Source organism: Pseudonaja textilis, chromosome Z (assembly GCF_049901715.1).
Source record: "Pseudonaja textilis isolate UNSWEBS1 chromosome Z, rPseTex1.2, whole genome shotgun sequence".
Taxonomy (NCBI): domain Eukaryota; kingdom Metazoa; phylum Chordata; class Lepidosauria; order Squamata; family Elapidae; genus Pseudonaja; species Pseudonaja textilis.
The window spans coordinates 103,612,901-103,639,450 of record NC_142008.1 but is presented as its reverse complement, the minus strand read 5'-3'; the positions used below and the strand labels follow the sequence as shown (position 1 = coordinate 103,639,450).

The following is a 26,550-nucleotide window of genomic DNA, read 5'->3' as shown; positions in this document are numbered from 1 at the left end:
GAGGACTGCCGACGCCGTTTGGCAGCCGCCTTTTATAGCCGCTGCCAAACGGCATCAACCAATGGGCGTGATCAGTGCTTCTGCCAGAAATGCGGACCAGACTGGGGACTGAAGTCAGGCAGGGACATAACACCCCTTCCCCCTAGCTAGGGACATGGCAGACCAGACTGGGAACTGCAGTTGTCAGGGACACAACAAAACCAATCTATTTTCATTCTTCAACACAGTGACTAAATTAGTAGACCAGCAAAATACTGTGGACATAATATATTTAGATTTCAGCAAAGCATTCGACAAAGTAGACCACAACCTACTTCTTAGTAAGCTAGAAAAAAGTGGAATATATAGCACCACCACTAGATGGACTCGCAACTGGCTGGCAAACCGTACTCAATGAGTAGTCCTTAATGGGTCTAAGTCTACATGGAGGGAAGTAAGCAGTGGGGTGCCACAAGGTTCCATCTTAGGCCAGTACTCTTCAATATCTTCATTAACGACTTAGATGAGGGAATAGAAGGGGAACTTACTAAATTTGCAGATGATACTAAGCTGGCAGGAATAGCTAACATCCAAGAAGATAGGCTCAAGATCCAGATGGATCTTGACAGACTAGAACACTGGGCCATATCTAACAAAATGAAATTCAATGTAGAGAAAAGTAAAGTCCTACACACAAAAGTACACATATAGACTGGGTGAAATCAGGCTCAACAGCAGTAGCTGTGACAGTGATCTTGGAGTCTTAGTGGACAACCAGCTAAATATGAGCCAGCAGTGTGCAGCAGCAGCAGCCAAAAAAGCTAATGCAATCCTAAATTGTATTAACAGAGGGATACAATCAAGATCAAGGAAAGTACTAATACCACTCTATAAATCCTTAGTAAGACAACACCTAGAGTACTGCATCCAGTTTTAGTCACCACATTATAAAAAAGATGTTGAGACTCTAGAAAAAGTACAGAGAAGAGCAACTAGGATGATTAAGTGACTAGAGGCTAAAACATACAATGAACAGTTGCAGGAACTGGGCTTGGCTAGTTTAGTAAAGAGAAGGACCAGGGGAGACATGATAGTGGTCTTCCCATATTTGAGGGACTGCCACAGGGAAGAAGGGATCAAGCTATTTTCTAAAGCGTCTGTAGGCCAGACAAGGAATAATGGATGGAAACTGAACAAGGAGAGATTTAACCTGGAAATAAGGAGAAACTTTCTGACAGTGAGAACAATCAACCAATGGAACAGCTTGCACTCAGAAGTTGTGGGAGCGCTATCACTTGAGACTTTCAAGAAGAGATTGGACTGCCATTTGTCAGAAATGGTGTAGGTTCTCCCGCTTATGTGGAGGGTTGGACTGGATGACCTACAAGGTCCCTTCCAACTCTGATTATCTGTAATCTGTAACTTTGTAAGTAGAATGTATGGCTATCATTAGGATACAAACTTCTCTTCACATATTAATGACAATATAAAGCTTTTCTCATTTGTTCATGTTGTACCAAATTGCAAGGGAAGTGAGTGGATGGGAGATTAGACTATCTCATATTTTAATAATAAAGCTTTTTAAACTGCACTGGCTACATCAGCATAACATTAATTGTAAGCACAATAGTGCGTATGTTTATCATACATATAGTGTGTATGTTTATTCTTATAAAAGGCTACTCAGATTCTAAGTGTATTTAATGTTTAGCACCTTGAAACTTATGCTTGCTTACTGTTCTCTTTGATAAAGGGTGTATCTGAAAGAGTATAAATGTAGATACATTACTCAACAGCTAGTTCAGAGTTTCTTTCTTTGTAAATATTTGTTCATCTTCCTAACCTATCTCTGTTTAGCAAATCTTGTAGAGAAGGGCTTAAAAACCATTTTTATTACTACCAATTTAAGGAATCTTTATGGGAATCCATAGTCAATTGATAAATAACTAATTTCTAAAAGAAAAAAATGGGCATAAAATGAACACTTTTAGAAACTTAAGACCTATTTGAACACTCTTTTTTCAACCAGAAACCCTCTAGATATATCAGATTTTAATTCTTTTTGATTATGTTAATAGAGATTATGCAGGGGTGGGATTCTACAGGTTCGCACCTATTTGCTAGAACAGGTTGTTAACATTCTAAGCAGTTCAGAGAACCGGTTGCTAGAAGAAATTATTGGCCTAATCCTGTAAGGAAGGCAGGAAGGAAACATTCTGGTCTGCCTCTTATTATATTCTTGGCAGGACTAGACTTCCTGTCTCAGGAACTTCTCTGGAGTTTTTTTTCCCCTCCTTTGCTGGTACTTTGCTTGTGTGGAGTGACCATTCAAAGTTACAATGGCACTGAAAAAAAGTGACTTATGATGTACAATATATGCATATGCATGTGCATGTGTGTATGTATATATATGGAGGACAAGGGAGTATAGGGATGGGGGTATATAATCTCCTTTACCTCCTTAAAACAAATGTCAAGTTATTTAATTAATATAACCAATACATATATTGATGTAACCAATATAATCAATAAAAGTATCCTACTACACCTCTGCATGCTCAGCACTCTTGCTTTGTCTGGTTGAGGATGTTCTGAAAAAACATGAATGAGAGCTACTTTTCATGGTCAACTTAAAGTCTTATTCTCTCAGTTTTAAGACCACAGGAAGCTAAATTTGATCAAATTTGCAACCTTTATCGTGTTATAGATGTAATGCTAGCAAATATTGCTATCTTTACTTGCACTATACAAGCATGTTAAAAGCAGGAATTGGTACATTATTCTTCTAGTATAGTTTCCCTCTCCTCCCACCAAACATCACCTGCCAACATGTAGACATGACCAATCACTTTTCTATGACATGGATCCTTTGAGGAGAGGATAGACTATCTAGACAGACTGTATATCAAAAATCCATTCATATCAGCTAATAGTCACACTCCTTTTGGACACATTGGATGATGATGATGATGTCATGAGGACACAGTGCAAAAAGATTGCTAGCACATATTTATGCTGTTGAGAAGATAGTACAGATGAGAAAAAGCTGGGATTATATCTCCCTTTGTCTTCTGGGAAGCTATTAGGGTCTATAGTAGATGATGATTTAGAGATCGGATAATTCTTATTTAGAGGTTATTGGTTCTTTGTTGTGAGACAATCATTTATTGATTCCTCTTGATTCTCTTTTCATGTTCTAGGACAGGCAGGTTTAATGGTGGTAAAGATAAGTGAGACAAACCCATTTGAAGGCTATGCAGGAGATTATGGGAATACAGAGAAGAAAATTCTCCGTAATGTCCTGAAGAAAGGAGACTGCTATTTTAATACTGGAGATCTTTTGAGGGAAGACCATGAAGGTTTTATCTATTTCCATGATCGAGTGGGAGATACTTTCCGGTAAGTCTCACTATTCATTCAGTTGGTAAATTGCATCTGCAGTTTTACCTATCTGAAGTAAGATATTGAATGGGCATGATTCATTTGTGTTCACTGTTACTTTATGACTTTTTATTGCAGTTAAAAATTTGAAATTCATTTGACTGAAGACAGTACTGTTCAAAGATGGAGAGCCAATGTGGTCTAATGGTTACAACACCAAGTTAGAAGCCAGAAGTCTATGAGCTTTTAGTCCTGCTTTAGTCATAAACACTGGCTGGGTGACTCTGGGCCAATCACTCTCTAACAACCCATTGAGAGAATTGATTGATCAATGATTCATGAAATATCCAATATGAACCACATTTCTGCTTTGAATGATCTAAAAGCAGAAACACAATTATGTCTAAAAACTCTCAAGAGCCAAATTATTGCTATTCTACAATACAATATATCACTATATTTACAGTGTGCTAACCAACTCCCAGAATTCCCCAACCAGCATGCATCATAAAGTTGTGAGGGTTTGAAAAATACCGTATAAATCATAGAAAATGCCAAAGAACGACTGAATAATAAACAAACCCCAAACCCCCTGTCTATGGTACCAACCCAATACAGGGCACTGATGATGGTAATAATTGTCTGCAAAGAAACAAGCAAACTCAGAGAGCACTAAAACCCAACACTTCAACCCCGAGCTGCATATATTCTTTTCTAATGGATAATATATTTTGTTAGATTTTATTGTGATGGTGACCTAATCCATGTTTATATTATAATTAATCAATGGTTTGTTGAGTGACCATAGTAAATAACTTCCTCTACTGTTAAGAATTCTCTGTGTGATTGCTAGCAGGCTCATCCCTTTGAGTTTACTTCAGTGGGTTAAGTAATACTGTCCCCTGATCATAAACCCAGAAAAAAAATCTTGTGAGTGAAACCATCTATGGGAATATCCAAATGCTAAATAATACATAATTCTACCACCCTGTGAAAGAAATAAACACTTCCTGTTTTGGCAGTTGGAAAGGGGAGAACGTAGCCACTACTGAGGTTGAGATGACATTGGTAGCTTTGGATATCATTGAGGAAGCCAATGTATATGGAATACCAGTACCAGGTGAGTTTGAAACAGCTATATACACTTCTACACACCCTTTCCAATGCACATTTAGAAATCTTATTTGCAGAAGATACTTAATCTGGTTACTGGATTTACCCATTTAGTGGGTTTCTGAAATATCCTGAAGAATTACCTTAACCCTAACCCTATTAATTTATTTGTCAACTTGTATGCCTCCTTAGCCACAGGGTGGAGCCTGTTGGACTTCCAGGTGTTCCATAGGGCAGGGAGGGCAACAGAAAATAGACACTTCTAAGGACCCATAAGATAATAGTGTTTAAAGGAAGGGACCTGGAATGTACTTACAAGGAAGACTCAGGGAGAGGCAATCCTTCAGTAACCAGGTCCTGTGACAAGTAGGGCTTTAAAAATGATAACCAGCACAATTATACCCAGAGGAAACTGGAAGCTAGTAGAGCGAGCATAGCACAGATATGACACAAGCAACTTTGAAGACCCAACACATTACATTTTGCTTCATTCTGGACTAGATACTTTCTGAATGGTCTTTAGAACTCAATATGCTGTAGAACATGCAGTATAGTAATCCAAACAAGAACTGACCAAGGCATTGAAATCTGGAAATATTAATATTGGGAATAATCTGTTCTTATTGCATTGTCTGATAACCATTTGGCAGTCTTGTTTAGGGTGACCTGAGTGCTTTTAGGTAGATTGGGATCAGAGGTTTTCCTGAAGGTCATTAAGAGGAGCATGCTGGAATTTGTCAGACAAAATCATTGAAAGCTGCTTTCCAGTTTTGAAGCAAATGCTATATAGGTTTTAATGGCAAAGTCTTGCCTAGTAGTGTATAGGCAGATTGATCCTGTTGTACCTCAGGAATTGACAGATTCCTCATGCCTGTGAGTTCAACCAAATATTAGATCCATGTCTATCCATGTCCATCACATTCACAATTTGATATATAGTGGAATGTTAGATGTAATTGTTTTCCTGAGATAAGGGGTTATCTCCCCTTCCTTTAAAGAGGTGGTGGTTCAACCCTTCCTCATAAAGGCATCATAGACTGAATTGTACTGGACAATTTTTCCAATCTCCAATTTCCCATTTTTTAGGGAAAGTTGTTGAGAAGGTGGTCATGCAGAAACTTCAGAAAATCATCTTTGTTTTGCATTATTGTAACATGATTTACATGAGGCTGTCCTTGAAAAGTACCTCAAAGATGTGGCTAGTGAAAAATGTAGCTGCGTGGGAAGTTATGTGCACTCCATGATCAGTGCATATTTCACCTCTGATCTGCAAGCTACATTGGTTGCTCATTATCTTCTGAATTCAATGCAAAGTGTTGCTAATAGCAATAGCACTTAGACTTACATACCACTTCATAGTGCTTTACAGCCCTCTCTAAAGCAACAATTTTATAATAACTTATAAAGCACTACATGAAATGGGACCAGGTTATTTGAGAGACCACTTTTCTCTCACTACATTTACACATTGAACTGGATCTGGCAAGAAGGGCATGCTCCAGGTCCTCTGAGTCAAGAAGTGTAATTTGGACCAATTATAGCTTACATGTGGTCTTCCAAGAGTAGCCACATGCAGAGCAGTATTACAGTAGTCCAAACACTAGTTGACTAAGCTATACATACTGTGAGAAGTATCTTCCAATTTAAGAAAGGATATAATTGGCACTCAAGAGAGATGTGTGCAAAGCCCTATTGGTCATAACCACCACCTGTTCATTGAGCAGAAGTCAAGTGTAGGGCGCACTCTTCAAATTAGGGATGCCATCCCATCCCATCAAGAGCTAAAGATAATAAATCAGCCTGACTTGAAAACCACACAGAGTTGAACCTGTGCCTCTTCCTCCCCAACCAGACCCTTGCATCCTCCAGGGATTAAGATAGGGCCTCCACAGCTTCACTCAAAAGGGTTTCTTTGCACATTAAAGTGAGACATAAAAAATTAACCAAACTTTGTCACAATGCAAACGAAGCCAATAAGTATTTCACAGTTTAAGCATGTTACATAAACAGTGACTATCCTGAATGGGTGGCACTGACAAGTTGGTTAGATTATTCATTACTTGTAGTCTATCAGCTATTTCACATCTGTAAATTGATTTATAAAAGCCCAGAGGTAGAAAAATCTAAGCTAGATAGAATTGAGAAGTAGCCCCATCTTTTATTTTAGTTACTGCCATCTTGAAGATTTACCTTGCACTGCAAGTAGACCTGCAGCATTTTTCCTTATGTGAAACTACTCTTTAATTATGTAACAAAAATGGATATTTTGTGATATGGGAAGTAGCAGGATAAGGCTAAATCATAGCATCAGTCATAATCTGAGCATGAGATATTGTCAGCTTCATGGGGACAGAGGATAGAATGAGGGTCACCAGGCCATTTGAGTGAGGTTTCATAATGAATGAAAGTTGCTTTACCTAGCTACATCAACCAACATTTTTATTATTATTTTTGCATAAAACATGTAGCCCTACTATCCATTATCTCATTCTGGTTTATTCCAGGGCATGAAGGAAAGATTGGGATGGCAGCCATACGGCTGAAGGATGGATGCCCCTTTGATGGAAAGAAGCTGTTCATACATACCAAAGATCATCTACCTAGCTATGCCATACCCCGCTTCATTCGTATCCAGGTGAGAAACAGTTAATTTAGGCTCTTGCTTACCATTAGAAAAAAATAACTCAAAACCTCAGTATCTTAAAGTATAATAGAAGTAGAAGTGCTGATGCCAATCATAATATTAATGGAAAAGAAGTAAATGTAGGTTTGATTTTATTAAATAATAATAATAGGAATACTAAGGATTGTTAGTAATGAAAGCCGCCAACTGAATATGCATGGAATTTCTTTGCTTTAAAAATGCTTTCATTTTATCAAAAAGTAGAAGTACATTGATTATTTATGAGCCATGGTGGCACAGTGGTTAGAGTGCGGTACTGCAGGCTACTTCTGTTGACTGCCAACTGCCTGCAATTTGGCAGTTTGGATCTTACCAGACTCAAGGTTGGCTCAGCCTTCTATCCTTCTGAGGTGGGTAAAATGAGGCCCCAGATTGTTGGGAGCAATATGCTGACTCTGTAAACTGCTTAGAGGGGACTGTAAAGCACTATGAAGCAGTATATAACTCTAAATGCTATTGCTATTTAAAAAAACATAATTAGGAACAAAAATGGAATTAATGAAAATAAAATGTGTATATAAATTCATCTGAAATGAATTTCAGCAAGGCAAGCTGAAAATGGGGAAAGCCTTGGGTAAAAGTTGAAAAAGACAATGTGATGATGCTTGTGGGGTGTGGAGGAGATGGAGGGGAATAGGTTTCAGCATTTCCAGTATTTCCAGAAGGCACAGAGGCTTCCCTTGAGCCTCTGGGAAGGTGAAAACTGCCTCAATCGGTCCAAAAATCAGCTGGGAGACATGCACATGTGCAGTGCAGGTAGGTTTGGCTGGGGCTCATGTGCCCACACAAATGCCTCTGCATTCCACTTGTGGCACATATGCCATTGGTTCACGATCACGGCCCTAGTTACTCTTTAGTATACAACATATACAATCTAATGATTTATTGACAAAATGGATGATGATACAGGCTGAGATCTTATAAGCTTCCATAGGTTGTTGTGAGTATAGCATCTCTCCTTCTGAACATTGCCCTCCATGATTCTTTTGGGCATTGACTGCAAGAGAGTACAGAGTACAGATACACTAGTGTTTTTTCAACGGATCATTAACATCACATTTGAAAATAAATCTAGCACTCTTGTGAGAGGCCCCTATTTCTATGCTGTCCAAATTCCATTCAAACAGGGAAGAGAGTATAAAGAGTGTCGGTCCTAGAACATTGTCTTGGGGGATACCGCTGTTAACCGGAGCAGGGTTTGATATAGTGCTCCCTATTTTTACTATTTGTTGCCTGTTTGACAGGAATACTTGACAGGAATTACACTTATGAAGGGATCTGGAAATGCCATAAGAGTTTAGTTTTAACAGTAGTTTGTCACGTACCACTGAATCAAAGGCTTTGCAGAAATCTATGTAATTTGCTTTACCAAGGTCAAGTAGAGGAGTCCATATGTGTAGGAGTTGTAGATTGCAGGACAACTTTTTCCTGAAACCAACTTGTTTTTTTGACAGTAGGTTATTTGACTCTAAGTGGAGGGCAGTGAATTGGTTAATGATTGATTCCATGACTTGATGCAACACAGCGAGATTGGTCTGTAGTTTTCAGTCAGGCTGGGATCATCTTTTTTGAAGATAGGGATGACCGTTGCTAAGGTCCATAGGTTTGGTAAGGAGCCGGTTCTGAATGATATCTCATATATAATGCTTAGAGGTTCTGCTATGGCAGTGGAGAACTTTTTAAAGAAGTATGCACATAATCTATTGGGGCCAATAGATAGGGATGATTTTAGGTTACATAGTGCCTTTTCTATGTTATCTTCTGTAAAGTCAACATATTGTAGATCATTACAGTTAGTTGTGGTACGACTAGGAAATGTAGGGCATGAGCCATTGCTGTTTACAAAGGCTGAACTGAAGAATGTATTGAAGAGGTTGGCCTTCATATGATAAATATGGTTATGTCCTCTTAGCCATGCTGTTTGAGATGTGGGTTTATTGTATAAAGTAATTTTTTTAATCTGACCTCCCTATCTGTGACCTGTTAGTTGTGCAACTGGATAGGTGGTGAAACAAGCTGTTTTTAAAATCCCCAACACTTGTTCATTCCTGCCTCACTACACATTAAGAAAGTGATGTGATGGGTTTTCTTAAGGGGAAATAACACTCGGTGGGAATCCATTGAACAATTACTTTATTTGCCTCACACTAAGAGAGTAAGGGAAGCACCATTCACTAGCTTTGTTACTGAGGCAGGGTTAGGATTAGGGTAGGACAAATCCGTGACTGACAAATTCGTGACTTTGTTTTCACTGCTGCCTTTACTTCCTGCAGGAAAAACTGGAGATTACAGGAACTTTCAAGCTATGCAAAAGTCACCTGTTGAAGGATGGATTCAATCCTGCCACAATCAGTGATCCCCTCTTCTTCCTGGATGATTCAGAGAAGAACTACATACCCATGACTGAGGAGATCTACAGCTCCATTTTAGAAAAGAAAAGAAAACTCTGAAAGAGAAACATAACTGTGTTTCCTTAACAGCTTTAGAAGTGCAGTCATTCATGTTTTGATTTTTTCTCAAGAAGGAAAAAGTTATGGCCAGAATATTAATTCTTCTTAATGTATTTGTAGTTTCTTGAGAGATCTGTTTAATATAGTAGTTGGGGATTTTTTTGGAAATAATAAAATGTTGCCACTTTCTCTTGCCACAGAAAACATTTGCTTTCAAGTGAAGCTTATTCTGAAGAAAGGAGGAAGGTTAATTCTTTTTCCTCTGGTGCCATTCCTCTGGTGCCATATCCTGCTTTGTTTCCAGTGTGGGAGAAACTATATCAAAGGAGGCTCAAAACATTAATACATTGTTACAATTTATATCAATACATGTTCATGCACACGTCTAACATTTTCCCCAAGAACCACTCATTTCTAAACTCTGATCCTCTTGAAATACCTCTCTGTATACTATTATTATTTTGAAATATATTTTAATATCACTGTAATCTAGCAACCAATCTTGGACAAGAGAGGCCTGGATTCAAATTACCATATGATCATGATGCTCACTGGATGAATTGGACCACTTTTTCTCAGCCTAACCTCATAAGGGTCTAATCATTCAATGGGTAAAATATGGAAGGAGACTCATCACACTTTTTGTATCCCACCTTGAGGTAAAAAAAAAGGGGGGGGATATTATAATCTTCACCTTGACAAACACGATCAAAACTGTCACATCCACAAATATTTTGGATTTTTAAAAAAATGAGAACTATATTGCAACAATCAGAGAAACATGATACTCAAAGTACAACTGTAGTGTGCTTTCATGGTCTTCTGTTCATCCATCTGAGAAGTATAAATCAGATGAGATCTGATTCAAGTTCAATCTGAGGTTCAAACTGAATAAAACTCTGGAGCATTCCTAGTTAGAAGTATCTCATACAGGCAGCTTAAGCTGATGCCCTCATGCTTTCCAGAAGTGATGGGAGAAATTCTCTCAGACCTCCTAAAAGGAGATACCATGTTGAAGTTTGTGCTATAAATTAAGAGATGTAGATCTAATTCTGGTTTGTGAACTATCAGACATTTAAGTCAATTTCTCTAAGATATTAACAGTGCAAATCTATTCTTTTTGTTCAGAGTTCAATGGAAATGAATATAATATAGGAATATAATGAGTATATAGACATATGAATATAATTTTGTTATCCTGAGAGAATCATATTCATACACAATTCCAATAGCAATTATGTGAACAGGATATTTGATCATGAAATCAATTTGCCAAATTAACGATATTTTATTAAATTGCTAAATAATTTAATTCCTGCTTTTTCTATTTCTGAAACTACAGTACAGGGAATGGTCATCATATAGACAGAGATGAACGAACAATAAATTATAGCTGTGATCATAGTTGTAATGGTACAGCCATATCCATGTCAGGCATATATCAGAAACTAACAGCTCCTGAAAAGAGAAATGAACAGTTCTTGAAAAGGGAGGGGAAGGTCTTCTGAGAACCTTTCAAATTCTTCATCTTGAAAACCATAATAAAACTTTGCCAGATTTTAGATCATGTTATAAGGAATAGTTTGGGATAAAAGTAATTTACCCAGTATCAGACAATAAACTTGAGGATAATCAGGGAGTTGAACTCTAATACAGGTCTACTTTAACATTTATATGATTTACTGTCCTTCACTTAAATACCTTTCTTTCCCAATAGTACTAAACTGTGGAATTGCTTTGCAAACTAAATAAACTCTTGGCAATATAGTTCTCATAAAATAATCAAATTGCCTAAATTATCTTACTCCAACAAACTTTGACTTTCTTTATTGGTTCACACTGAATTGTGCTTTTGTGGTCAACAACCTTTCTTCATCATTTTTAGCTGTCAGAAAGCAATTCCAGGAGGGAAGTCATTTGGAATGTGCCCTTAAGGCAAAGCTGAGCTAGGGAGCAGCTGTGAAGTGGCCTTCATTGAGTTCAGCAGCTAAGCAGGATGGAAACTGGTTGATACTTAGAAGGGAATCACCAGGAAAACTCGGAGTTAAAAGATAATCTAGATGCCAAAGAAACATAAAGGCAGGGGTGGGATTCTACCGTTTCTGTCCAGCTCTGTAGAACCGGTAGTTCTGAAGAGCAGCAGACAGAGAGCATACATAGAACAAGTTCTATGTCTGCTGCTGTTTTGGCCCACCCGCCCATCCAGGCTCTTACCTGACCTTTATTTCCTGCTTTTTCAACCGCAGCTGCTTTGCGTGACACAGCAGTGGTTGAAAAAGCAGGAAAAAAGTGCTTTTTCAACTGTTGTGCACCCACTCGCAGCGCTGCTCAGCTGTCGAGGCAGCTAGCTGATGACTATATACATGTGCGTGCAGTGTAAAAAAATGTAAAATCACCAAACTGGTAGTTACACCGGTTGGATCCCACCCCTGCATATAGGCCACAATGGAAAACCACTTCTGTATTATTGCCAAAAGAACTATATACTGTAGATACGGCCGCAAAGCCACCAGGAGTTGAACTCAACTTAAAGGACTTTTTATTGAGGTAAACATGGTATTTTCACCTAAAGAAATTTACTTTAGCATATAAACTCTTTTCAGAATACAACTTAAATCCAAATTACCTTGTGTAGAGTTGTAATTGCAGGAATGTTCCTATCTTGGATGGCAAACCTCAGATAAAGAATGTTTCCAAGCAAATACAACTCAGGCAAACAAAGTCACTAATCTAAAGGAGGATTAGAGAAAGGAAGTAAACATATGTTAGACTTTAACTAGAGATAATTAATTGTGTTAATTACTATGCTAAACAGTAATGAAAGTTAAGCAGTAACCAAAGTTAACCAATGTTGGAGGATAATTAAAAATGTGTATAAATGCAAGACTAGACTCCAATAAAGTTCATCATGATTCAGTTGTTCATGATCAAACACCTCGACTGCCTCATCATTACAACAACCTTGTACTGCTGTATAGCCTGCTCCTTACCTGTATTCTCATAATCTCCATTTCCAACTCCACATTCTCAAGTTTTCGTTCTCAAATTCTGCAACAGAATAGCTCCCACCTTCTTCATGCTTGTTTTTATTATCTAACCAACAGCTATTGAAAATGAGGCAGGCCCCTTATCTCTGCCCAGGCTTTTTACAGATTGTGGAAGTTTTTGTATGCTATTGCTGTGGCTTCTGATGCTTGTGTAAAACAGCAGGGTTTTAAAGATGCTTTTACCAAAAGGTTGGCAGTTCATGATCCAAGCATCATACAACAGGGTGAGCTCCCATCTTTGCCCCATCTCCAGCCAACCTAGTAGGTTAAAAGCATGCAAATGCAAGTAGGTAAACATTTCAGTGGGAATGTAACACCATTCTCTGTGCACATAGTCAGGCTGGCCACATGGCCATGGAACCAACTTTGGACAATTTGGCTCCCTCTACTAGGAAACAGAGATGAGCATCACTTCCTAGGGTCAGACCCAAATGGACAGGGGAACCTTTACCTTTAACACAATTGTTGAACATTCATTGGTTATTTATTTTTACTCAGCCTGCTGCCAAGTTCATTGCTTTTTACAAGAATCCTAATGAATATTCTCCCCACTGCCCCAACTCCAACACAACATTTCCCAGGTCAGAAATCCACTTTTTTTTTTTTGCTTCGATCTCTAACTTCATTTCAGTCCCAGCTTATCAGTGAGGCAGTTTTAAGATGGCCTTAGTACTGTTTTTAAATTATATTTATCACTCTTCCCAACCTATTTGCTCAGGTCCAAGGTGAGCATCAAGATCTGTAAGGCTTCATCACCTATTGGTATGGAGGGGAGACAGATTGTAGGGACAAACAGGCAATGGAAGCAGGGTTGAGATCAACCATGTGGATAGTAAACATTATGATGATCATACAGTAGTCTGACTCATGAATGGGTGTAAAACACTCCACCTCAACAGTGGGAAGGCTCTATGAGACAGTGACTAGATCAAAGTTATTCAATAAGTTTTATTGCTGCATGTCCTTTACTCAGGTTGGGAATTTTAAAAGTAATAATCCAACACATTTGCAACACACAGGGAAAGACTGATTTCCCATCTCTAGTTTTCATGTCTGCTATGGATTTTGGAGATTGTGTGGAGCTCCTGGAACTTGAAGCTCTATGCACCAAAAGCCACTCAATCTTACCAGGTTTCAGCTCCCATCCAGCTCTCATCAAGACTGATCATAGATGTATGCTAGGATCCTCCAGTCTACCAGGTTACAAAAGGAATAATGGATGGAAACTGATCAAGGAGAAGTTCAGCCTAGAAATAAGGAGAAATTTTCTGACAGTGAGACCAATCAACCAATGGAACAGCTTGCCTTCAGAAGTTGTGGGAATTTCATCACTGGAAGGTTTCAAGAAGAGACTGGACTGCCATCTGTCAGAAATGGTGTAGGGTCTCCTGTTCTTTTGGGGTGTGTGTTTTAGATTAGATGACCTGACAAAATCCCTTCCAATTCTATAATTCTATACGCTTCTGTAACTCAGTTGATTCTTTGTCAATCCAAAGTATCAGCTTGAACCCCCACAAATATTACATAGCTAATTAAATCATGATTATAGTAAGTCTCAATACATAGTTGCAACCCTTTTAAGTCTATTTAATTACTTTATAATCTCACTTAGAGGTCATTTGTAGAACACACACTTTAGAACACACTCTCTGTATATTGTAGAGAGAGATACAGTGTTCCTTTCCCACGGTCTTGGATCGTACTGTTTCCCAGTTGATTGATTTATAGTTTTTGAAAGAATAAGAGAAAGAAACATGTATGTCACTTTGAATAACTAAGAGAAAGGATAATCAGCCTAGTTTATGCTAACTACAAGAAACCTAAACCTTGTTAGTGCCTAGCATTTAGACTGCATAACAATATTGATTTTATTAGTGTGAATATTTCAAAATCTTCCTAAAGAATCTTCCTATTGAATTTGCAGACTTCATCAGTAAAGATACTGTCATCAGTATCTTTATAGAAGAGAGAGGTGAGATTAGGAACAGCAAAAGAAAGAATTACAAAGTCTGTGAGAATGAATATGAATTATAATGAAAGGAGATTACAGATTATATGGTCAGTAAAAGCATTGTTCTAGAATGTTAATATGACTCTCAGAATGATTTTTGATGAGGGCTGTCCACACCCTTAAGTATAGGCTTCCACCATTGGCTGGATTCAGACATTGTTTTTTCATGGTGATTACAATATATGGTTTAATGGAGCCCAGCTTACTAAATGTTGTTCTAAACCACTATCATTAACAAGCAAGCTTCTGATGGCCCCAAGGTATGAAATAAATTAGTCTACCAATGGCACCTACCAAATTAGATTTAGCTACTTCATGGCAGTTGCTCTGCCAGTGTCTTATAGTGAGTTTGATTAACTGTAAATTACTGGCCATATAATCTGTCATTTCCTGTAGGGTATCAAGAAGTTGGCCAATGAAGCAATAAAAGTATTAAATATGTATATAGAAAAAGAAACTACACTGAATAATTGAAAACTTCAGGATGATATATGGGAGGTTAAATAAAAATAAAAAAGTATCACAGTGCAAAGGACAATATGCGAAAATCCTGTTGATCAAAGAATCCAATTAATTTAGATTTAGTCATTAGGATTATCCATCTTCTCTTTTATAGTGGGTCTGAAGCAAATAAAATGGCTACCACATCTGAACTCCAAAATACCTTATGCCACCAGACTCGAAATTCTACACCTAGAAAACCTTGAACTAAATAAATAGAATAAATAAATATAACTAAATAAATAGAATAAATGCATTGCAAAAACCAATCCCAACCACAAAAAACTTCACTCAAGACCAGACTTATCCATACTGCAAAGAATCCACTCCCATGAACTGTGTGCAGAACTAAAAAACCATCTAGACAATGGAGAAAAGGACCTCTACATTGACTACAGAGATGATTGCATCAAAAGAAAGTCACACAACCCACAACTCCGCATCCAACCCCACCCCATCCAATCCAACATCACTCAAAACTAGGCATGTGTGCCCTTAACTACCTCTATTCCAACCACAACTGGCCTTAAATGCAAGCTACTCAATGAAGAAGCCTTGTGAATAAAATACCTGAATTTCTCCTCTTACTGAATACAGCTAAATTCAACATTATATTTGTCTGTGAAACATGGCTCAACACATCTCTCCCTGACTCCATTACCACAGTAAGAGAATATTATATTTACCGATCAGATCATGAAATCCGTAGAGGAGGTGGTGTTGCTATCTTCTATAAAAAGTCCCAAAATCTAAAAAACATCCAAGTTACCCAGGAGGTTGCTATTCCTGAGACCATCATCTGTGAACTGTCTTTAAATATCACATTTCGATTTTTACTATGTTACAGAGCCCCTGATTATGACATCGAACATGCAAACAAGCTAAATACACTACTAACATGGGCAGCATCCTTCCCACACACTTTTATCTTTCTTGGTGATTTCAATCTACCGCATATTAACTGGACCCTTAGTGAATGTACAACTGAACCCACACATGCAACCTTCTACAATACAGTAACAAATCTGGGACTAGAACAACTAGTAACCAACAACACTAGACTTAATAACTGCCTTGATCTCATCTTCTGCAATAGTTTGAATTCAATTTATGGAATACAAATTAAAGAACCCTTTTCCAACAGTGACCACAACATGACTTTTGTGTCAACATACGACCACACAAAAATCATCACAACAACGGAATCCCCAATTATAATTTCAAAAAAGGCAACTATGATCTTATAAACAATGATCTGTCATCCTTTGATTGGCAATTTCTATTCTCTGGATGCAATACTTTAGACCATTACACCATATTTTTACTTGAAGTCAAAAGAGTCATCAAACTATACATATCATTAACAACTCCCAAAACCAGAAAAAAATAGATTACTCATAACAATAAGGACTCTTCAATCCAAAAAGAAATCACTTTGGCGGAAAAACAAATCTGGTCACGTTGCCAGCTTCAAAAGCCTATGTAAAAATTTATGCCACCAGATAAAAACTGAATGCACCAATTATTACATCAAACAAGAGGAAAACCTTCTACACACCAATTCCACCTGCGCTTTCTACAATTTTGTAAACAAGAAACTAAAAGACTCAAGGTCCATCCCACCCCTGAAAGAACCTAATGGTAAAGGCTGCAACGATGACACTATTAAAACCAACCTCTTTAACACATTCTTTGGCTCAGTATTTGTAAACAGAAATGGATCATGCCCAGTATTTTCTAGTTGAACCACAGACAACTACAATGATCTAATACACATCAATTTTACAGTAGACAATGTTGAAAAAGCACTACGCAATCTAAAACCATCTCTATCTATTGGACTGAATGGAATATGTGCCTACTTCTTAAAAAAGCTACCTACTGCCATAGCCAACCTCTAAGCATAATCTTTGAAAAATCTTTCAGGACCAGCTCCTTGTCAAAACTATGGGCACAAGCCACGGTCATCCCCATCTTCAAAAAGGGAGAGCCAAGCCTAGTTGAAAATTATAGGCCAATCTCTTTATGCTGCATCACCTGTAAAGTCATGGAATCAATTATTAACCAATCCATCATCCTCCACTTAGAAACAAATCACCTACTCTCTACTAAACAATCTGGTTTCAGAAAAAATCTATCCTGTAATCTGCAATTCTTACATTGCAAAAACCTATGGACTATGCAACTCAATCAGGGCAAAGCAATAGACGCAATCTACATAGACTTCTGTAAAGCCTTTGATTCAGTGGTGCATGACGAACTACTCCTAAAACTAAAATCTTACGGTATCTCTGTACACCTGCATAACTGGATAGAAGCATTCCTGTCAAACAGACAACAAATGGTCAAACTTGGGAGTGTCCTATCAAATTCTGCACCTGTAATAGTGGTGTTCCCCAAGGCAGTGTTCTAGGACCAACTCTTTTCATACTCTACATATATGACCTCTGTGATCATACCAAGGGCAACTGCGTTCTCTCTGATGATGTAAAGCTATTCAACACCACAGACAATACTGCTACCCTTCAAAAAGACCTTGACTATGTATCAGAATGGTCAAACAAATGGCAACTTCAAATCTCAACAAATAAATGCTCTGTCTTACGTATTGGCAAAAAAATCAGAAAATAAAATACAAGCTGAATAGTCAAGACCTTGTTGATGAGCCAAACTCTGTCAAGGATCTTGGAGTACTCATCTTTAATGACCTAAGTGCTAGAGCCCACTGTAACTACATAGCCAAAACAGCATTAAGATTTGTTAACCTAATCTTATGTAGCTTTTTCTCTGGTAATATTACACTAATAACTAGAGCATACAAAACATTTCCTAGACCAATACTCGAATACAGCTCATCAGTCTGGAACCCACATTATGTATCTGATATTAATACAGTTGGGAAAGTCCAGAAATATTTCACAAGAAGAGTTCTCCACTCCTCTACTCATTGCAGAATACCTTATGCCACCAGACTCGAAGTTCTAGACCCAGAAAACCTAGAACTACGCCACCTTCAGTCTGATCTAAGTATAGTATATAAAATCATACAATGCAACATCCTACCTGTCAATGAATACTTCAGCTTCAACCATAATAACACAAGAGCAAACAATAGATACAAACTCAAGGTTAATCGCACCAAACTTGATTGCAGGAAATACGACTTCACCAAGAGAGTGGTCAATGTCTGGAATACTCTACCTGACTCTGTGGTTTCTTCCCCAAACCCCAAAAACTTTAACCTTAGACTGTCTACTATTGACCTCACCCCTTTCCTAAGAGCTCTGTCGGGGGCATGCATAAGCGTACCAACATGTCTACCGTCCCTGTCCTAGTGTTTCTTTTCTTTTATTTCTTTTATTTTTCTTATATGTATTCATGTATTCATAACTATGTTTTACTTATACCTGTTATCTTGTAAGCAATTCACAAAAATAATAAATAAATAAATAAATAAATAAATATCTGGATGATCAGAAGATAGCAGAAAAGAGATGCCAAAAAGTTTTTCTTCAGTCTATTGATAATCCAGATTTTTGCAGTCAGATCTAGTGCTAAAAAGTATCAATAACAACTGAGGCATTGGAAGAGAAGATTTAAAAACAAATGAGCAATTATTTGACTACTACGGGTTTTTTTGAACAGAAAAAAAAATCTGTCCCAAGAATAATCTTACTTAATTAACATAAATTAAGTTGGCAAAAATCAATTATGACTTGTCTGACCAGCAGTCAATTTTCTTAGATTATAGGTTCTATGTACACTATAATTTTTGGTGCTAAATAAGAGAAAATTAAGCTAGGTACCTTGTCACTTACAAAATCAATATATCAAATTATATATTATTTATAAAAGTGTGTTAATAAAGGGTTTTCTTGACTATTTTCCCTTTCAAAATCATTTCTACAATTTAATCCCCATCCCGTTTTGGGATTCTAATGGTTCATAAATCCTCTTTTCAATGTCAAAACTCAATTCTGGAATCTATGAAATGATAGTGTTTTTCTGAGTATGCAGTTTTTTCTTAAAACATTTATCACAAAGTAACCATAACGATGCAGAGAAATGCAGAGAAATATAGGCCAAAGGACAAATTCTGAGCACATCTGAATTCTGTACTTTTACTTATTGTCTTAGTTAAGGTTTGGTAACAGATAAATATTAACCAAGAGGCAGCTTGCCAAAGACTCTGTGTAATCATTCATCTATTTCCTTGCAAAATATAGAAAATGTATCCAGTTCCTTCTTTTCTCGGAATTATGACTGAAGCACTGATAAAATTGGCTTCATATTTTCGCTTGACATTGCAAACTAATCTCTAAGAGCTACTGTGATATAATGGTTGGCAAGATGAACTTGGAGCATGGAGACCTAAGTACATATCTACTCATTTATGATGTTGAGCAAGTGACCTTGGATACACCCTCTTTTGTAGCTTGATTTATCTTTTAGAATTATTGCAAAGGTTAAAATGGAGAAGGGTTATTCTACTTTGTGTTTGTCTTCAGCCTTAATTTGTTGCCTAGATTCGCCTCTCTCTTTCTCTCTCTTTATAAATTTTACTTGGCCACCCACCTTACCTCAGGGTAACTCTAGGTGACTTACAATCATAAAAGATAAAAACTATATGTGGGAGTTCAACAACCAGTCATTTCAGTGTCCAAAGATGTCTGACCACATATGTGGTGTTTATTATTTTTATACTATTTTTACAAGCAAAGAAGAGTAACATAGATACAGTATTCAGATTGGAGAATAAATCCCACATGGGTGAAACCTCTCAACCACATTGGTACAACCTCCCAACCAAACCTTAAGACTAGTGGTGATGCTAGTAAATGAGATCACCTATATGTCTGGAAAGTCTGGGACTTTCCAGCCTAACAGATAGAGGATGAGATCATGCAGTAGCAAAAGAGGCCCCCTTAGCCAAATGTGCAGTCTGCTGCTAGCATCTAGCACCATCCAGAGGATCTCAGTGGGTACTACATTTCACTCTTTTTTATTTTATTAGTTTAAAAAAATCATAAAAGGAGTTAAAAAGAATTAGGAGAGGGTACATAATAATCATTAGAAGAGCAAGCTTGCAGTTGTTTATACAGGGCATATACTTGACCTTTAGCAAGGTAGGAGAGGGTTTTGGACAAAAAGCTATGATACAGATATTGCAAAGAGAAGGGAGACATTGAATAAGACAGCATCCATTAATTAAAAGAGCAATAATAATAATTGCATAGCATAAAATATTTCCCATTAACCCCATGGGTAGCCAAGTCCAAAAACCTTCCCACCAAGATCCTACATTATCCATTTTTAAATCTGAGGCCAAATTGTGTAAAATATTAAGCTGATGCTGGATGTTTCTCAATTCATCAGAAAGATTATAACAACACAATCCCTGGAAACTTTCACAACCCAAATGTTGACGTAAAAGCAAATAATCAATAGCAGCACGGTTTTGTAAAACAGCTTTTCTTAATTCTTGCATCTCATGGTTGATTGCTGAAATAGCTGAAGAAGTAGCATTAATTGTTTTTGCTAAATTACATGCAACAGAATTAATGTTACAATGAGCATGGGCAGCAAGTGCAGGCACACCCATCATAGACCAAGCTAGTGCTACATATTCTTCTTTATTAAGTAAGGTTTTTTAGAGTCACAAGGGGCATCTAGTGTAACCCTTTGTTGAGAACAATTTGAATGATGAAGTTGTTGTTTAGAAAGTAAAACAGGAATCAGCTGATTGAAGCAGCAGTGTGCTTCACTAAGATTAGCAGGAATATAATTAAAAGTGTCTTTACCACATGTAAAAAAAACATCCTTGTGGCAACCAAATATGAGCAAAGTGAAAAGAAGTCTCTTCAAAAGCTGCGCAGTTTAAAGTAGATGAGCTAATACGATGACAATGAGATTTTTATTTGAAGATGTACAATTAACTATTTTTGCACAAGTTATATTTGCAGGAATCACTACCACTGGAGTATGCAAAGCATTCTCATCAAGGGGTGGATAATATGCAGCAAATCCCCAACTAGCTATAGTCCCATAGTTAAAACTTCCATTGAGTAAATATTTGCTTAAGCCAGTAAAGTTTTGAATCACTACAACAGGAGTTACAAACAGGAATTAAACATGTAGAAAGCAAATTTTCCATATCATAAGCTTCAGATAAACAAAAGGCATCATTTTGTGTGATGTTAGCTAATTGTACCCATAGGTTTTGCTTCATTCATTGTTCAAGTGAATGCTTTAGTGGAATAAGAGCTGCTGATGCCAAAGGACAGCTGTGAACAATTAAACATAAGCAAAGGATGGCTAAGGAATTTGCAATTAAAAGCACAAAAATTGCAGTGCATAAATTCTCGGGAGTGTATTCTACTTGCTGATGTAACAATGCCTGCACTTTGGCAGTCAAGGTCTTCACATCTCCCCACATCGCTGTCACTGTACAATTGGCATGGCGGGATCGGGTTGGATGCTGATGCTGTGCTGTCTGCAGTGCTGTCTGCAGTGTCATCCTTGCCATCTCCGGGAATGGATTTGGGGACTGGTGCCATGACATCCTTGGCAGGACAGACACAATGAGCTGGAATCCAGAGAAGTCCTGTAGAAGTAAGCACAGCAGCATAGCCTTGCCCCCAAGTAATTAGAGGAACAGGCCCCAGCCATGTTTTATCTGGCAAGGCCCTATAATACACCATAGGGGGAGGCAAATGTGTTTTCTATTGAAAATGTCTCTGATAAGTGGTCAAATTTTGAATAGAGACATTCAATTGATTTAAGGTAAATAATACTTTTTGAACCTGCTGTGTTACCCATGATGAATTGGGGACCCTAGATCCCTCCTTTTTTATTTGTTTTTGGAGACAGTCCTTAAAGGACCAGTTAGCGTGTTCTACTATGGCCTGCCCTGAGGAATTGTAAGGAGGCCGTGAGTCAGAACAATATTCCAGGTGGTACAAAATTGCAAAAAACTTGATGACGGATAGGCTGGCCCATTATAATTTTAGGGAAAAAGGCTTGCCCAGGGCTGTAATAGCTGAATAAAGATGTGAAATAACATTAGTTGTTTTCCTTCACTGAGGTGTGGCCCAAATGACTCCCGAGTAGGTATCAATAGATAAATGAATATTTCCAGGGAGCCAAAGAGGGAACATGAGTAACATCCATTTGCCAAAGTTGATTAGAGGCAAAACCACGAGGATTAACACCCATGTCCTTGGAGTGGGATGCCCCAGAGCATTGGGGACAAGATAAAACAATTTGTTTAGCTTGGTTAATTGGAATATAACAAGCTTGCATTTTGATGGAAAAAAGAATGACTAAAAAAAGGATCTGAAAATAAAGTAGGTAAAACATGAATAGCAACATCAGCATAACTATTGCCTTCAGATAGAGGTCCAGGGAGAGAAGAATGACTACGTATGTGAGCTGCATTGTAGAACTGCTTTCGATCCTCGAGCAGTTGCTGTAAAGTTAAAAATAAAGCCATGAGATTATGATCAATCCTGGGTGTGATATAAGCACCTGGAATATTGAGAATAAGTTGACACACATAATGAGAATCAGAGATTACATTGAAAGGTTGTTGAGAAAAGGTTTGGAAAGCTAAAATAGCAGCAGCTACTTCTGAACGTTGAGATAAGGACTGCACTGCAGTGTAGGACACTTTCCAGGTATCATCATCCTTGTAAGCAATCGCTCCTCTCGTTTGTCCACCATCTGAAAAAATAGTAGGAGCTTGAGGCAATGGAGAAGGAGAAAGTAATGGATGAATAGGAAAGGAAGAAGTCATTAAGCAAGCAAGTCTAGGAACTTTAGGCAAATGATATACAATACAGCCTACATAGTCAGTTAAAGCACATTGAAGAGATAAATTATTCTGAAAATAAAATTGAAAATCAGATTTTGGAATAGGAAGAATAATATTTATTAAGTTGGTGCCTTTTCTTCGACAAGCTCGAGTTTGTCCTAAAATTATCAATTCAGAAATAGTTTGAATAAATGGTAAAACATTTTGAGAAGGGGTATGAAGTAAATAAAGCCATTCAATACAATATACTTTTTGTTCTTCTAACACAGCTAACACTCCTGTAGGTAATTTATTAGTAGGAAAGATCAAAAGAATTAATTGACAATTTCTATGAGGAATGTGATCTACAAACTGAGTACTTAATATATTATTAATCTGCTAAACCACAGAAAGAGCAGCAGGTGTTACTGTAATAAGATCTGCAGGTTGTTTTCCTTTAGTTACTAAATCAAATAATGGACTAAATGTGTAGGCAAAGGAAAATATGGATGAACCCAATTAAGGGTGCCTAACAATTGTTGCAAATTAACCAAAGAAATAACTTCAGGTAACTTCAAAAGAGGAAAAGCTGGAGCAAAATAAGATTGCAACATTTTATGGCTTAAATAAAGATACGGAGAGTGCAGCTGCACTTTTTCTGGAGCAATCTTCAATCCATATACACTTAGATCATTTTTTAGTTCAGAAAGCCAATTAGGTTGTATTAGGTGCTCCAATTAAAATATCATCCATATAATGGTAGACAAAAACTAATGGATGAACACACAGTAAGTCGGTTGGTCCATCAGTTTTGTGCATTCACCTCATAGTCACAATTACAATTACCTTATATAATACTCTTATCAATACAAATTTATAAATCATAGTATCACTATTAAAAAAAAGAAAAAAAATTGACTAAACTTTTATTCGATCATGCCTTTGTGAGATAACTATATTTTAAATATTTTATTCTAAAACAAATCTTATAATCATACCAATTCTATCCCAAATAAGAAAAAGAAAGAAACAGAAAAACTATTATATAAATATAGTATCAAACAACAATAAAAGAAAGGGAAAATAAATTCAATAAATTTTTTTTTTTTTTTTTTTTTTTTTTTTTTTTTTTTTTTTTTTTTTTTTTTTTTTTTTTTTTTTTTTTTTTTTTTTTTTTTTTTTTTTTTTTTTTTTTTTTTTTTTTTTTTTTTTTTTTTTTTTTTTTTTTTTTTTTTTTTTTTTTTTTTTTTTTTTTTTTTTTTTTTTTTTTTTTTTTTTTTTTTTTTTTTTTTTTTTTTTTTTTTTTTTTTTTTTTTTTTTTTTTTTTTTTTTTTTTTTTTTTTTTTTTTTTTTTTTTTTTTTTTTTTTTTTTTTTTTTTTTTTTTTTTTTTTTTTTTTTTTTTTTTTTTTTTTTTTTTTTTTTTTTTTTTTTTTTTTTTTTTTTTTTTTTTTTTTTTTTTTTTTTTTTTTTTTTTTTTTTTTTTTTTTTTTTTTTTTTTTTTTTTTTTTTTTTTTTTTTTTTTTTTTTTTTTTTTTTTTTTTTTTTTTTTTTTTTTTTTTTTTTTTTTTTTTTTTTTTTTTTTTTTTTTTTTTTTTTTTTTTTTTTTTTTTTTTTTTTTTTTTTTTTTTTTTTTTTTTTTTTTTTTTTTTTTTTTTTTTTTTTTTTTTTTTTTTTTTTTTTTTTTTTTTTTTTTTTTTTTTTTTTTTTTTTTTTTTTTTTTTTTTTTTTTTTTTTTTTTTTTTTTTTTTTTTTTTTTTTTTTTTTTTTTTTTTTTTTTTTTTTTTTTTTTTTTTTTTTTTTTTTTTTTTTTTTTTTTTTTTTTTTTTTTTTTTTTTTTTTTTTTTTTTTTTTTTTTTTTTTTTTTTTTTTTTTTTTTTTTTTTTTTTTTTTTTTTTTTTTTTTTTTTTTTTTTTTTTTTTTTTTTTTTTTTTTTTTTTTTTTTTTTTTTTTTTTTTTTTTTTTTTTTTATATATAAACCAGGATAAACATTTTAATACTGTCTCTTTAAGGGAATGCTAAAATGGTAATTGGGTGTGGTTCCTCAAATGGCCATAAGATGGAACCAGAAATCTGGCTTGTCCTGTTCTGTTCTGGAGAGTGTTGCTGTTCCTATTGACTGTTATTCTTGGATTTGATGTAAGTCTGTTACTAAGCTGTTTTTGATACTGGACTTTGTTATCTGGATTATCCCTGGACTGAAAACTGACTACTTTAACAGTGAATGACTCGGATTGCTTGTTTGGACTTTGCTTAAATGTTTATTGCAAGTAAAAATCTACATTTTACTATACAGTGTATCTGTGTGCTAGTTGTGTGTTATTCTTCACCACTCTCACTACATCTCCCTGTATGCGTTCAATCTCCTAATGGGGAATTACCTCACCAATGGCTCCCAATTTACTGAGCAGGTCACGTCCCCAGAGTCTGACATGAATATCTAATACAAAAGGACGGACCTGTATGACCAAATGTAAATGAGCTGAAATAAATTTCACACTTTGATGTGCACATTGACGACCCCCCCCCACACCCCATAAACTAGAACAGGGCTTAGTTAGCCAGGCATCAGGCCACTGCCTGGCAGAAATCACTGGAACATCTGCTCCAGTATCTAAAATTCCCTCAAAGGGTTTACCCTGCAATACAATGATCTGACAGGGCCATTCAAATGTAATCAGGGTAGTGATAGCAGCTATGATGGAAGTGGCTGGATCAGTAGAACCAAAACCTCCTTCCCCTCTCTCTTTTGGCTCTCCCCCTGCCAGGACAAAATAAGGCAAATGTAAGAGTTGAGCAGGACTAGAATGTATGGGCAAAATTTGAGGAAAATTAGTCCACAATTGGACATAAATAATTCCAGTATAATCTGAATCTATCACTCCCAGGATAACAAAAATACCTTTTGTTTCCATGCTTGACCGGGGAAGGACAAGTCCCACATAATTTTGTGGCAGGGGGCCTGATAATTGTGATGGAACTATTTGAACCTCCCCAGAAAATTTAAACTTCCTCCTGCAGTATCAACTCAATACCAGCACTACCTCTTGTAGCTGCAGGAGTATTTTCTATTGATGATTTATTGCCTGTTTGGACTGGGGCCAGAGACCGGCCCAGTTGGCTGTTTCTGACCAACATTCCCTTGCCCAATGATAATCTTTCTGACATTTTGGACACTTTGTTTTCAATCTTATTTTCAACTCTTGTTTTCCTGAATTACAACATTCCCATTTAAAATGACCAGATTTACCACATTTTTTTTCCCAAAGATTTTTTATTGTTTTTTGACATACAAACAAACAGACAAAACATAAAAACATCAGTTCCCCCATATTTATCTACAAACAGTGAGTCGGTTGGTTCATCAGTTTTGTGCACTCATCTCATAGTCACAATTATAATTACCTTGTATAATAACTCTTACCACATTTGAAACATTTTCCTTTAGGCTTACTGCCTTGAGATAAAGCAGCTGCTAACAAAATAGATTGATAAGAGGCTGTTCCTACATCTTGACATGCTTTAATAATTTCTGCCCAATCAGAATTAGTTCCCAGACCAATAATTGCTCTTCTACATTCAGCAGTAGCATTTT

General features: G+C 36.2%; 1 protein-coding gene across 1 annotated transcript in view; it reads left to right on the top strand.

The window, feature by feature from the left end:
- Nucleotides 1-9,810, top strand: part of LOC113450805 (long-chain fatty acid transport protein 2-like) — a 30,058-nt gene extending 20,248 nt beyond the window's left edge. Inside the window, exons 8-11 of the mRNA XM_026722107.2 lie at nt 3,180-3,378; nt 4,383-4,480; nt 6,978-7,108; nt 9,430-9,810. Coding sequence (XP_026577892.1) covers nt 3,180-3,378; nt 4,383-4,480; nt 6,978-7,108; nt 9,430-9,606 — 605 coding nt within the window. The 3' untranslated portion in view covers nt 9,607-9,810. The remainder of the gene's footprint in view (nt 1-3,179; nt 3,379-4,382; nt 4,481-6,977; nt 7,109-9,429) is intronic.
- The last annotated feature ends 16,740 nt before the right edge of the window (nt 9,811-26,550 follow it).